Here is a 13774-nt window from a genome sequence, read left to right as displayed (position 1 = left end):
GTCGTTTGTATGTAGGTATGCCCTTTTCGGCCCTGGGCTGAGGCTGTTGGTTCGAGATGTTGGCGGGCGCTGGACCATGGACTGGCTTGGTTCGTGGGATGATTCGTAGATGCGGTGACGAGGGCCGTCTACGACATTTACAGGGCGGCAGATAGGACCAAGTTGCTGGCTGCCCTGAGGTGGGATGGAACTGCTGAGGGTCAGGTTGGGTTGGCGGTGCCTGAGGTGAGGTGTGCGGGTCGTGGGGACAGCTTAGGTTGTCCCCGCCCTCCTCAGATATAAAACTAGACAGGGGGGCCCTAGTGCGCAGGAAGGCGGGCATCCATGGCATGGGCTGCGCAGCGAGGCGCCGACCTTCCCAGGGCTCCAGGGCTCTCGCCGTTTGGGCCTCCCTGCGCGCGACTTGATTGCTCCGCTAGCCAATGTGATGAGCCAGGGGTCCCCGAAAGTGGAGGGCCAGTCCTAGAATGGAAACTGGAAAGACTTGCCCCGTCTTCGAGCCTGCCTCATGAGCACGCCTTATGGATCCGGCAGCGTACTACAACAGCATGTAACTACCAAGTATGCATCTATACACGTAAATGTGTGAAGTAAGAAAGTGCTCTACGGTTACGATTACAACACTAGGGAGACATGTCTAAGGTAAAGAAGGAAATTGGGTCAAAATGAGGGGTGGGTAGGCAACCCGGGCAAGGGCAACAAACAATTGTCTAGCATGACACCTCAGCCCAGGCGGGGACGTATCCATAATCTCCCTCTCAACCCTGTGCTAGGGAAACTAAAAGATTCTGTATGTATATATAATATATATATCGTATATACTGCATTAGAAATCTCGGTTCTCAAGACTCACTCTCTTGGCTAGGGACAGAGAATTCCATGCCTGTTTTGCGGGAGCAAATGAAGAAGCAGCGGTGATGGCTCCCACTCGTCGAGGATCCGTGCTTCGAGGCCAAGCAAAGGCCGGACCCGGGTCCACATAGTGGTGCAAGGGAGGGGGAGGGGGAGTGGGCGGGGAACGCCCTGAAAACCCAGCACTGAGTGGACGCCACCAACGCCATTTCACTTGCAGGGGGCCCTTCACACCCTCCCAGCCAAGGCCATCCCCCTAGGGCATCCAGAGCAGTCTCCGTATTGGGCAGACGCACAGCACAGGACATGGTGATGAGTGCTCTGGCCGGAGCTGCACTGTGCTGCTCTGGTGCGGGCGAGAGAAGCTGCCGATCTTCCAGTCGAAATTCATCGTCAAGCTCTGACGAATGGGATGGCTGTCTCGGCTCCCGATTTCCTCCCCCCATCTCCATCCACAATTCCACAAAGGCGCTCCTGAGACGACAGTTCCGGCCGGTCTCAAACCCAGGCTGGATGGGCATGACATGGGCTGATAAGGTTATTTGACGGATTATTGCGACCTATTGGCTGTTTCCTTACCGAATACCGTTGAAGGAGGAGTTGCCTCCCGCCAGCATTCGGGACTGTGCCGTATTTGACGAACTAGTTTTGCCTGGTGAGTTATGTAGCTTCGAGGCTCCTTGGCAGCCACAGAAATGAAGCATGCCAGCAGGAGGTAGGCACGAGATGCTAGGTATCTTGTATCAAGGTTTGGCATCCAGTAGATGTATATGCTCTTTCCCAAGGTTTTGGTCCCATTCGGAAAAACTTTTTAACAAATTCACGTAGTACTAATTCCCGTCCTAGAGTTTCCTTCATTTCTCAACTCTTCTAATCCGTACGTCTTCGTAAGACTAATTTTTTATCCCGTCGTTTCTTGGTACCCGAGTCTGCACATCAGCACAGTAGCACACGATGTCCGAATTATCAGTAAGCGAAGTCCGAATTATCGCAGCTCTTCGACCGGAGCTCGATGTAATGAGATCTAAGATTGATCATCGTTTCGCCGCGGCAGAACACAAGATCGATGGTCGTTTCGCTGCGGTCGAGCACACAATGTCGACAATTGTGCAACACATTGATGAGCGCCTGCAGCCTTTCACGAACGACATTGACATTACCACGATACAGGAGGACATTACTGTGGTGGTATGGGTAATAAGTAAAACCTCTATGCGGGGTATTCGCGTTAGTCTTAACATTGTATCCACACTATACTACAGTAAATACACTAAAAGACTAGCTAATATTTTGTATCAATACCATTAGCTCTGCTCTGCACCGTTCTGGCATTGATGCCAGCAGCTCTTTCAGGTAGTGATTAGGTGGTGCCTCCTAAGCCTCCTTAACATACTGGCGTAGTTATCGTACAAAGGCTTCTCTTCCAGGCCGTACCGGTCTTCGATCTAGTCCTTCATCCAGTTCTAACAAGACTCGATAGGGTTTAAATCTAGCGAAATAAGATCTTCCTTCATCTCTGAGGCTGCATGCCCTAGAGTACCGTCTTACATCAGGATTAGATCCTCGCTAAGCTATTTCTTATAAAGCTATACCTAGCCGTATATTATAAGTATAGTGTGCGCTCGACAGGTTTCGGGGTTAATCTTGCCCTAATCTTTCTCCTAGAAGATTCCTAGGCCTTTACCCAAGCCAGAAAAGCAACCCCAGAACATCCAGCCCCCCTTATGTTGATGCTTTTCCACAATACAAGTGGGATCCCGCTCCTCGCCTGGACGCCGAGTCACATACTACTTCCTATACAGGCCACCAGTAACCCAGGTCTCGTTGATCCAGAGAATCTTTGCCCATTGCTCGGGGGTCCAGTGCTCGTGCTCTTGGGCCTAGGCTAGTCGGAGCTTCTGGTTCTTTTCGGTAATGGGTGGCTTCTTGCGGGCAACTCGTCGGCGGAAGCCCAGTCGATAAAGGGTATACTTAATTAGCCACATACTATAAGCCCTGGCGAAGATGACCATTAAGAGCTCGAGGAGGCCCATTCGACGAGCTTTTTACCAAGAAACAACATATTAAACAAGTTCATCTTCTTGCTCCGGGGTCAAGGTTCGTGGCCGGCCAGTACGGCACCCAACAGCGGCATCGTTAGTGCGTATAGCAGTCCGGATCTGGGCTTGGTGTAGCCAGTAATGCTGTGAATCTCGGCTTCGCTTTTGCTGGCATCGAAATATAGAACTCGAATTCGCTGGCGCTCTTCGGTAGCGAGCTGTTTAGTACCGCTAGATCCCTGTGGCCGGGCCATTATGCTGCTGTAGGTTGTTGAGAATCCTTGGATTCTTCGAAAAGGTTCTTACAATGTGCAGTACAGCAGAAATTTGGGTGTGTTCGGTGTCGATTTGGCGCGTTCAGCTTTTTGGCCAAAACGTGTGTGGTGTTGTGCCCCACAGGTACCTGACATGGGGGTTTTACTTTCGCACGCGGCCACAGTACACAAAAGCATTGGGAGGTTCGCACGTACACGTGTACGTAACGGTGCAGTCCACCGATGGAAAGGCCACTCAGCATGCACCAGCACGCACCTTCTCGATCTCGCTTCTAGTCTCGAACCAGGTTTAGAGAGGCCCAAAAAGGCAACGACACTGAGCTTAAAGCTGCAAGGACCCAGGAGAACGGCAACAGCAGGCAGGTTCCACCCAGGACCCAGGAGATCGACAGACGACAGACGACAGACGATAGACGACAGCCGACTTTTCCAGGCGCCTATATGCGCGTCTCCCCGTTAAGCGCCGGTGCTCGTGGACTGCCGTTGGCCAGCCTGGACCCGGCGCCGCAGGTGTGCATGCGGTTCGTGTCGCTTGGGAAGGGGAAGGGACCACTCGCAGGCCCCTTTTCAAGCCCGATCGCGGCAGCGGGCGGGCAGGGTGGGGCCATACCCTTGCCAGTCTGCGCTTCGGCGGCCAGTGCCCCACACTTTCCCTGCCAAGTTGCACCAGCCTTCGGTACGAAGTATATTGTGAATATTTTTTTTAATAGCAGGAAAGCGCGGCGGCTCACGACCTTCCACACCCGACGGACCTAGCAACCATCTGCGTTGTTTCTGCCCACCACTTGGCCCTTGGGTAATCTTGTTTTGTTTCATGCGCACTGTCAAGCGAGCTGCAGATCTGCAACCCCATTTCCAAGCTTTCAAGCCGAGGGCCCCAGCAATAGCAGCAATGCCATCGGCCGCGGCGGCAAAGGCAAAGGCGAAGAAGGCCAAGGCCGCCAAAGCGAGGCCAACAGCCGCCGTCCTTGACCAAGCAGACGCAGACGCAGACATTACCCATCTCGCCCCCCCAGTCTCGGCGTCAAGCGACGACGACGAGGAGCCGAGTGCCGGGTTGGGTTTTGTATCCGGCTCAGATGCAGACTCAGGCTCAGACTCGGACTCAGGTTCACACTCAGGCTCAGACTCGGGCTCAGACTGGGGCTTAGACTCTAACTCCGATTCGGACTCTCTTGACAATGCTAGTCCCAGGAAACGACGGCGCACCTCGCCCTCGCCCAATACTGATACACCCACCCTCAAGTCTGCCTTCAGCGTTCCCTCGCGGATAAAAAGCGGACAAGACAAGGCTGCCAAGCATAGAGTAGTCGCACACGCAGACGCTGCCGCTGGTCCTGCCGCGCTGCCTATCCCGGCCCCGCGGATCCTGGCCCCTATCGACGCAACCACCAGCTTCGACTCGCTCAATGTTCGCCCGTGGCTGGTCCAGGCCTTGACCAACATGGCCATCAAGCGGCCCACGGCCATCCAGAAGCAGACCATCCCCATGATTCTGTCGGGCAGAGACTGCATCGGAGGCAGCAGGACCGGTTCCGGAAAGACAGTGGCCTTTGCCGTTCCCATGTTGCAGAAATGGGCCGAGAACCCCTCGGCCATCTTTGGCCTCGTCCTCACCCCCACTCGGTACGTCCCCGAGTCGTGTGCGTGAATCACGTAAATTACATGAGTAATCACTCTAGAACTAACCACATAATGCATACAGAGAACTGGCTCTGCAGATATACGAGCAGTTCAAGGCCATCTCCGCGCCGCAGTCGCTCAAGGCCATCCTCATCACCGGAGGCTCTGACATGCGGTCGCAGGCCATCGCCCTGGCCCAGCGGCCGCATGTTGTCATCGCGACCCCTGGCCGCCTGGCTGATCACATCCGGACTTCGGGTGATGACACGGTCGGCGGGCTCAAGCGGGCCCGTTTCATCGTGCTCGACGAGGCCGACCGTCTCTTGGCAGCCGGCAACGGCGTGGGCAGCATGTTGCCCGACGTAGAGGAGTGCCTCAGCGCCCTGCCGCCACCCTCGGCCCGCCAGACTCTCCTGTTCACGGCTACCATCACCCCCGAGGTCCGCGCCCTCAAGGACATGCCGCGGCAGGCCGGCCGGGAGCCCGTGTTCGTGTGCGAAATCGACACGCAGGGACCCGCCATCCCCGCGACGCTGAACCAGATGCACCTCCAGGTGCCCGTCACGCACCGCGAGCACTACCTGCACATGTTCCTACTAACGCCCGCCAACGTGGACAAGCCGCTCATCATCTTCTGCAACCGCACGTCGACGGCCGACTTCCTGCACCACATGCTGCGCCTGCTAGACCACCGCATCACGGCGCTGCACTCCAAGCTGCCGCAGCGGCAGCGCATCGACAACCTGGCGCGGTTCCGGGCCTCGGCCGCCCGTATCCTCGTCGCCACCGACGTGGCCGCCAGAGGCCTCGACATCCCCGAGGTCAAGCTCGTCATCAACTACGACATCCCGCGCGACCCGGACGACTACATCCACCGCGTCGGCCGCACAGCGCGCGCGGGCCGCAAGGGCGACGCCGTCACCTTTGTCGGCCAGCGCGACGTCGACCTAGTGCTAGCCATCGAGCAACGCGTCGGCACGCAGCTCGAGCCCTGGCGCGAGGACGGCGTCAACCTCGAGGCGCGCGTCGTCCGCGACGCCCTCAAGGTCGTCGGCGAGAAGAAGCGCGAGGCCCTGCTCGAGATGGAGGAGAACAGGGAGGTCGGCGGCAAGCGCAAGCGCACCAAGCAGAAGCTACGCATACAGTGAGGCGTGTCTGCTCCTCCGTGCTAAGAAATATGGATTGAAGCTCCTCAGTATATAGACACGCTACCTAGCCCTAGCCGTCAAGAGGCGATGCTGGCTGCGTCTGTGGCTAATGTCTGTGTCATGTGTTGGCTACATTGGCTGGCCGGTAGACATAGACATGGAAGGATAAATAAAAGGATAGCCAAGCCAACAAAAGCGAGCGCGCAGTGATTTTTGTGTTTGAAGGGTACATGGTATGCTCGTTACATTGGGATGGGATATCCATATAGTAAACGCATGTATACATGGGATTACAAAATCAGAGAAACAAGTGTGAGCTAGTGTTGCCTTGGCCGAGAGAGGCGACCGAGTTCACAATTTACATATGCTATCCGATAAATCATCCGCTGGTGGCAATCAGAAAGAAGTCGCCCCGTTATATTCTAGTAGTCTCACTTGTGTTGCTCGTTCCTCCTCGGATGGTTGAGTGCTTCGGCACACGTATACGTTACCGCCTAGGGAGCTGTCCAAGCCACTCTGGAACGACATGGAGCCGATTAATTATTGGTAATTTGATTCTGAGCACTATACCTACCATTCATCCACTCATTCCCTTCTGTCTTCTAGCAGAGAGCACAGAGCACAGAACTGATTACGCCGCCACCTCGTCGACTTCGTCTCCCTCGTACAGCCGCAGCACGCGCACGGCATTGGCGCCCATGACGGCATCCGCATCGGCGGCGGAGGCGAGCGCGGCGCTTACGGCAGCGGCGTTGAGGCTGACGCTCTCCCAGGGGCCCTGCTCGTCGCTGGCGAGAGGCGGGAAGAAGGGGTGGTCGGTCCCAAACATGAGGCGGTCCGCGCCGGTGGCGTCGACGGCGGCCCTGAGGCCGACGGGTGAGTAGACGACGGCGTCGAGGTAGATTTGGGTGGACAGCACGTCCCAGACGGTGCGGCGGGCGGGGCCGAGGCGGCCCTCGCGTAGCAGGTGGCCGTCGTGCAGCACGCAGCTCTCGATGCGGCCGGCCAGGAAGGGCAGCGTGCCGCCGCTGTGGGCCAGCAACATGCGCAGCGCGGGCACCGCGTCGAAGACGCCCGCTAGGAACATGCGCGTCACGGCGATGGTGGTCTCCATGGGGAAGCCGAGCGCGAGGGGCAGCACGTGGCCGTACTCGGCGGCGCGCGGGCCCCACACGTCGTTGGGAAGGCCGTAATGCGGGTGCAGGAAGACGGGGAGCCGGGCGGCTGCGACGGCGGCGAAGACGGGCAGCAGCGCCGGGTCGTCGAGGCCCTGGCCGAGCCCGGACGTGCCGAGGATGACGCCGCGGCAGCGCGGCAGGGCCTGCACGTGCTTGATGGACGCCAGGACGGTGGCGAGTGGGGCCGTGAGCGGGAGGGTGGCGAAGAAGTAGAGCCGGCCCGGGTGCTGCGAGCACATGTGCGCGAACTCGGCGTTGATGGACTGGGCCACGTCGCCCGCCGAGGCGGCGTCGACAAAGTCCAGCCAGGGGTTCGCGAGGGAGAGCACTGAGATGTCGATGCCGTGCGTGTCCATAAAGTGAAGCTTCTGCTCCAGGCTCGCGTAGTGGCGCGTCAATGGCCGGCCGGGTATTGCAGGGGCAGCAGCGGTGTCTTGCCCCAATTTGGCGGCGGCGGCCGAGTCGAGCAACGGCACCTCGGCCTGGAGTAGAATTAGACGCGGGTCCGGTGCGCCCGGGAAGCTCCGGACTAGCGGAATGGTGGTCCGTGATTCGAGGATGCGGACATACTCTGGCGGGTACATGTGCGTGTGCACGTCGACCACCTTCTTCTCCTTGGTCCCCAGAACCGCCTGCGCCGCCTGCGCCATGTTGTGTGGTATGGCGATGGATGGTATGCTGTAGGATGGGGGTTGTTTTTATTGCTTGCCCGACTGCTCCCAGTCAGTCACCAAGCCATGTTGACATTGAGACATAACATGCCCGAGGAACCTGACGAGTAAAGGGGGGGGGGGGCAATCCAGACCCCAACCCCGCCTCTCCTGAACAACGTGCCGCCACCAACCTATGCAGCTCTGCGTGTCTTGCATGCCATCCCCGCACCATCCTTATCGCTCCCGCCGCGAGGGCCGCTTGTCGGTTTAAGAAGGTGGCTCTCGCCGTCTGTCTCTCCAGGATAGGGAGTCGCAACGGCGAACCAGAAAGCCTCGGTTTCCCGCGGTAAAGCTGTAAGTCGCTACCAGGTAGGGACATCGTTTTCTGTTTTCCCACGTCGTTGGATCAAAGCCAAGGCCGCTTATCACATCGGCAGCTGTCTCGGCGTCGTCCGAAGATAGCCGAGACAAAGAAAACAGGCTAGCACTCTCGCACTCCCCTAACACCACCGTGCCTTCAATATTTGCCATACCGCGTAGCAGGACAGGCTAGATAACGCGGCTCACGCCAGTCCACGACCCGACAAACCGTTACCCACGCCTCCTATCTAAGCTCGGCAGGAGTAAAGAAAGGCACAAGGACTTACAGGATGGAGAAGGCAGCCGTGCAAGGCGATGGACTCGTCATTCCGGTAGGGATCTTGTAGCCCAACGAAGAAGTTCTCATCTACTTGTTGCCTGACACACGCCTCGCGCGCAGCTGATAGACTTTTCCAAATTCCTCGGCGGGGACGAGAGCCAGAAGCTGGAGACGGCGCAGGCCATCCTCAAGGGCTTCCAGACGGCCGGCTTCATCTACCTCAAGAACATACCCGTCACGGCAGCAACGCGGGCGCACGTGTTCGGCACGTCGACCAAGCTATTTCGGCTGCCTCTCGAGACGAAGCTATCGCTTGGATGGACGACGCCAGAGGCGAACAGAGGCTACTCGGCGCCGGGGCGTGAGAAGGTGACGCAGTTGACGGATATCAGCGAGGTAGAGAAGGTGCGGTCGTCGGCGCCCGACATCAAGGAGAGCTTCGAGATCGGGCGCGAGGGAGAGCCAGAGCACCCGAACCAGTGGCCAGCGGAGAAGGGCGAGCTGGCGGGGTTCAGGGCGACCATGACCGGTTTCTTCGAGCAGTGCAAGGCGCTGCACGTCGAGGTGATGCGGGCTATCGCGGTGGGCATGGGGCTAGAGGGTAGCTTCTTCGACGGGTTCGTCGACGTGGGCGACAACACGCTGCGGCTGTTGCACTACCCGGCGGTCAAGAAGGAGGTGTTCCAGATCAACCCGGGCCAGGTGCGGGCGGGCGAGCACTCCGACTACGGGTCCATCACGCTGCTCTTCCAGGACTCGCGCGGCGGGCTGCAGGTCAAGAGCCCCAACGGGCAGTTTGTCGACGCAACGCCCATCGAGGACACGTGCGTGGTCAACGCGGGCGACCTGCTGGCGCGCTGGAGTAATGATACTATCAAGTCCACCATCCACCGCGTCGTCGAGCCGCCGCAAGGCACCGAGGACGAGCACCCGCCGAGATACAGCATCGCGTACGTGCTTCCCGTCTTTGATACCCTAGGTACATGACTGACTGACGGGCCGTGAGCAGCTACTTTTGCAACCCAAACTTCAAGAGCCACATCGAGGCGCTGCCGGGCACGTATGCCACCCCCGCCGACAAGAAGTACGACGGCATCAATAGCGGCCAGTATCTAGTGCAGAGGCTGACCGCCACCTACTGACCGTGTTCCGTGTTTGGATGGATTGGTAGACTGGAAGATGTTGCATTTGTTTTTGTGTAGCCGAAGGTAAGGGTGGGTAGGGTAGGGTGGGCAGATCGAATGACTGACTGAATGACATGCATGATGATTGAGGACGATATACAAATATCATATATTTCATCTAATTACCGACGGATAAATGGTGATGCTTATTCCCAACTTGGCTCGTGTAAAAGTCTTCTAGAGGTTGGTTGTACATCGGGTTTGCATCACATGGATTTGTGAAAAAGGATGGAGGAAGAGATTGGATGACAATAAATTGTTGAAGGTTTAATCCAGCCTGCCCGGGCTCGCCTGTCAGTTTCTGGGCACCGTCTTGTGGTTGCTAAGGCCGCCATTTAGCGTGCTACCAACCCCCCAAACAGCCCGCCTCAACAGGCCTAGTCCCCTGCCAAATTCCCCCCCCCCCCCTAGCTACAACCATTACCCACGGGCAGGCCCACCTCGCCACGGATTCAAGATCCCTGCTTCTGCACCCACGACGTCAAAGTCCAACTTGACTGAAAAACACCAACAAAAATCACCACATCTCTCGCCAACAACAGCAACCACACCCACAACCATACAGACAAGCACAAAGTCGTCCACCATGGAGGCAGATCTTGTGGTGTACGCGCGCGATGCCGCGGCGCGCGGCGACGACCTCTTCGCGCTGCTGTCGGTCGACGCCACGAGTAGCGAGTCCGACATCCGCCGCGCCTTCCGCCGCAAAGCCCTAACGGCCCACCCCGACAAGGCCGGCGACGCCTACGACCCGGCCCTGTACGAGCGGCTGGAGCGCGCGCGCGACGTTCTGGCCCTCCCGGCCGCCCGCGATGCCTACGACAACGGCATGCGCGCCGTCCTGCAGAAGCGTGCCGCCCTCGACCAGATGTCGTCGCGCCGCCGCCGCCTCGTCGAGGAGCTCGAGCAGCGCGAGGAGGAGGCCAAGCGCGCCCGCACCGGCGCCGCCCCCGGAGCAGACCGGGCCCAGACCGCCGAGCGCGAGGCTATGGCAGCCCGCGGCCGCGCCAAGCTCGACGAGATGAAGCGCCTGCGGAGAGAGGCCGAGGAGAGGGCGGCGGCAGCACAACAGAAGGAGGAGCAGATGAGGGAGAAGGACGATGCCGCATATATACAACAGGCAGCGGCAGCACCAGGCCGTGGCGACGGCGGCGACGACTACGACGACCGTGTCGCCAAGCTCGAGCGGCGCATCAGAGAGAGCAAGCAGCGCAAGGCCGAGAAGCAGCAGCGGAAATCCAAAAAGAAAACAACAACAGCACACACAACATCACCGCCGCCTCCGGGGGCAGGGCAAGACGGCGGAGGACTCACCAACCCTGCTGCCGCTCCCTTGTCTTCTACCTATGCTTCCACTGCCGCGGCAGAGCCAACCGCTGACGCAGACAAGACGGCAGCGGCAGCGCCTCCACCACCAAACCTGGTCCCCCCTCCTGCTAATAAATCTGCTGCCGCGCAAACTAATAAACCCAAAGACAGCTTCGCGTCCACCATGGCGCGCCTCCGCGCTGCCCAGGCCAAGCGCGACGAGGAGAAGCGCCGGCGCGCCACAGCCGAGCAGCAGCAGCCCGATGGAACAGCGGCAGCGGCAACCTAGCGAGCCACCGTCGCGCCTTTACGTCATAACGCAGGCAGTTCAGGGCGCCCTGTAGCCGTCAACACATCTCTTGGTTTCATTTAATTTGATGGCCCCCTATCCTCTTAATAACGGAGAAGAAGAAGACGAAAAGTCGTCGTGTGTGGCTTTATAGAGTACAAACATAGAATATGATACCCCCCCTATTTGTGGCAACTTTTTCAGACCCCTAGTCTACTGTCCACGTTGTGTGTGGTGTGTTGATGTGTTATTCGCACGTAGCAAAGGAGAAAGAGAAGACAAACATACAGACTCGCCATAGCTGCGCAAGAAGTGAATGATGCTCATCTCCAAAGTTCACAAACGGTGCTACTGTAAAGTACAATACAATACAATACACTACGATATCTACGTCTAAGCTTCTCGCCGGTGTTGTTCTATACAGCTCCACATCCCCCCGGAATATCATTCGCGCGCGTGCGACTTCTCAGCCAGCCGCAGCCGCAGCCAGTCGGGCACAAACGCCTTGATGCGAAGTGTCCTGCCGTCTTCCTCCTCTTCCCCAGTAGTACTAACGACAAACTCGTCTTCGGGCGTGAACGCGCCCGGGGCGGCGGCCATCTCGCCAGGCAGCAGCAGCGGGGCCACGTCGGTCATGGTCTCGAGGCGGCACAGGGCGAGCCCGACGTTGCCGGCGCCGCGCAGCCACTTGCCGGCGCTGCGGCCGCGCTTGCCGACGCGGCCGATGCTGGTCTCGGCGAGCACCGCGGAGGCCGTGTTGTCTTCTTCCCCAGGACCACCAGCAGTTATGGTGGGCCTGTAGCTGAGCTGCTGCGGGATGTTGTCGGAACTGTCGTACAGCACGCACGGCAGGATGCGCTTGCGCACGACGCCGCGGTGCTCGGTGCGGATGGTCAGCTCCTGGCCCACGTAGCAGCCCTTGCGGAAGTCGACGCCGCCCATGACGTCGAGGTTGCTCTCGTGCGGCAGCGCGTGCTCGCGCAGCATCTCGCCCTGGCCTTCGGCCACCCCGTGTAGGTACCGCCAGACCGTGTAGGCGTGCTCGTCGACGACTGCAAGGCCGTCTGTTGCTGCTGCGGCGGCTGTTGATTCTACTACTTCGGGAGGTGATTCCGAGCCCCCCGCCGTGACGAGCCGGTAGCCCAAACCCGGGGCGCGCGAGTCCTGCAGGGCGATGGTGCCGGCGTGGTCGTTCCCACCAGAGAGGAGAATGCCGCTGCCGCCGCCCCAGGCATGCCACACGCGGCGCTCGGCGGGGTCGAGCAGGCGCACGTCGAACTTGGCGCGCAGCTTGTAGCGGCGGATGTGCTTCTCGAGGCGCTCGGCCTCGGCGGCGTCGACCTCGACCAGGAAGCCGTCGTCGCCGTCGGGCCGGGACGTGTCGCGGTAGATGAAGACGTCGTGCAGCACGCGGCCCGTGGCGGTCAGGAAGGCGCCGTAGAAGCCGGCGGCGGCGTTTTGGTGTGGCTGCTGTCCTGGGGACGGAGAGGGAGAGGCCAGGATGTTGGCCGTGATGACGCCCTGCAGGTAGCGGGCGGCGTCGGGCCCGGACACGGAGATCAGGCGGCGCGAGGACAGGGCGGCGAGCCCGGAGGGAACGGGCGCGGCGAAGGGGGCGGCGCGGCGGCAGGGCGCCGAGTGGGACAGCTGCCGGCGCTGTTGTTGCTGCTGCCGAGACAGGCAGCGGCTGCACAGGTACAGGGCCGCATTGATGCTGGCGCTGGTCCGGCTGCTTCTGGAGGCCAGCCGCAGGGATGGCGCTGCCGCCAGAACCCTCGTGGCTGGCTGCATGGAACCGGCTCAACTAACTCAACCGAGTGTGTAGGTAGAGTGTGTTGTGGTATGCCGGTTTGCTAATTACTCACTGCTCCGTGCTCGGTATTGCATTGCGACGCCGAGATGTCAAACAAACGCTAAGCCGGGTTGACGGGGTATTCAGGTGTCTGGTGACGTCGTTGTGCCGAGTCGGCCGTCGGCGATTGCACATCTGCGGCGATTGGGATTTCCAATCCTTATTTTTTTTCTCTTTTCGGATGGATACGGATACCGTTCCAATCACTTTCTGACCGACCGGCATGTTACAGAACCCGAGTCGGCGGCCCAAGCGCCCCGCTGCACCAGTGCACTGGTCCCTAGCCCCTACCGCAGTTAGTAATCAGGTCGGGAAAGCCCGGGGCTCCGTCGGCATTTTTAAACTGCCTGGATACCCCGCGGGTTCCATCTCCAGCAGCGCGGTGTTAGAGCCGAAACTCCGTCCTGCCATTCCTAAGTCCATTAGCCAGGTCCCTGCTTCCCGTTGATCCCGCATGCTCCGTTACAGTGTAGACTGCAGGTTGGGAAGTCTTTGAATTTAACTTGGTCGGATCCGACCGAGCATCGCCAACCCCACCGTTGTTGCATCGTCTACATCGGATGATGTCGCTCCTACTCTCTCTCATCGGAACTTTCGCAAGTAACTGACTGTACGGTGGAAGACGCACCTGCCCGTGTCTTCCCATTTGTCCTTCACAACTTCCTTCGTTTCCTCGGGTTTAACACGGGCCCATTTCCGTGGAGTTTCTCCCTGACACAGAAATGAGGCGTCA

The 13774-nt window shown here is 59.1% G+C and overlaps 6 protein-coding genes across 6 annotated transcripts; 3 read left to right on the top strand and 3 right to left on the bottom strand.

Moving 5' to 3' along the window:
• Positions 1–2516: 2516 nt before the first annotated feature.
• Positions 2517–3496, bottom strand: B0T26DRAFT_784693 (uncharacterized protein). The gene is made up of 3 exons (XM_060446762.1): positions 3362–3496; positions 3198–3294; positions 2517–3149 (listed from the first exon to the last, which is right to left on the bottom strand). Exon 3 carries the CDS (start codon positions 3143–3145, stop codon positions 2945–2947), a length of 201 nt encoding a protein of 66 aa, XP_060292347.1. The 5' UTR covers positions 3146–3149; positions 3198–3294; positions 3362–3496; the 3' UTR covers positions 2517–2944.
• Positions 3497–4058: 562 nt separating this feature from the next.
• B0T26DRAFT_742629 (P-loop containing nucleoside triphosphate hydrolase protein) lies at positions 4059–5937 on the top strand (the record flags this gene model as incomplete). Its single annotated transcript, XM_060444144.1, has 2 exons — positions 4059–4792; positions 4872–5937. 2 exons carry the CDS (start codon positions 4059–4061, stop codon positions 5935–5937), a joined length of 1800 nt encoding a protein of 599 aa, XP_060292346.1.
• A 631-nt stretch (positions 5938–6568) lies between these two features.
• Positions 6569–7765, bottom strand: B0T26DRAFT_653760 (uncharacterized protein; the record flags this gene model as incomplete). Its single annotated transcript, XM_060438487.1, has 1 exon — positions 6569–7765. The coding sequence occupies one exon, from the start codon at positions 7763–7765 to the stop codon at positions 6569–6571; it is 1197 nt and encodes a 398-aa protein (XP_060292345.1).
• A 247-nt stretch (positions 7766–8012) lies between these two features.
• On the top strand, positions 8013–9869 carry B0T26DRAFT_392019 (2OG-Fe(II) oxygenase). Its single transcript, XM_060434763.1, has 5 exons — positions 8013–8137; positions 8206–8248; positions 8341–8460; positions 8529–9358; positions 9418–9869. The coding sequence occupies exons 3-5, from the start codon at positions 8419–8421 to the stop codon at positions 9548–9550; spliced, it is 1005 nt and encodes a 334-aa protein (XP_060292344.1). The 5' UTR covers positions 8013–8137; positions 8206–8248; positions 8341–8418; the 3' UTR covers positions 9551–9869.
• A 309-nt stretch (positions 9870–10178) lies between these two features.
• B0T26DRAFT_652696 (uncharacterized protein) lies at positions 10179–10685 on the top strand (the record flags this gene model as incomplete). The annotated part of the gene is made up of 1 exon (XM_060438390.1): positions 10179–10685. A coding segment is annotated over one exon (507 nt), but the record flags the coding sequence as incomplete, so codon positions are not given.
• Positions 10686–11669: 984 nt separating this feature from the next.
• On the bottom strand, positions 11670–12791 carry B0T26DRAFT_599516 (uncharacterized protein; the record flags this gene model as incomplete). The annotated part of the gene is made up of 1 exon (XM_060435694.1): positions 11670–12791. A coding segment is annotated over one exon (1122 nt), but the record flags the coding sequence as incomplete, so codon positions are not given.
• Between the last annotated feature and the right edge of the window lie 983 nt (positions 12792–13774).

Source organism: Lasiosphaeria miniovina (assembly GCF_030549165.1).
Source record: "Lasiosphaeria miniovina strain SMH2392-1A chromosome Unknown B0T26scaffold_6, whole genome shotgun sequence".
In the NCBI taxonomy this organism is placed as follows: Eukaryota; Fungi; Ascomycota; class Sordariomycetes; order Sordariales; family Lasiosphaeriaceae; genus Lasiosphaeria; species Lasiosphaeria miniovina.
This window is presented reverse-complemented; position numbering and strand designations above follow the sequence as displayed.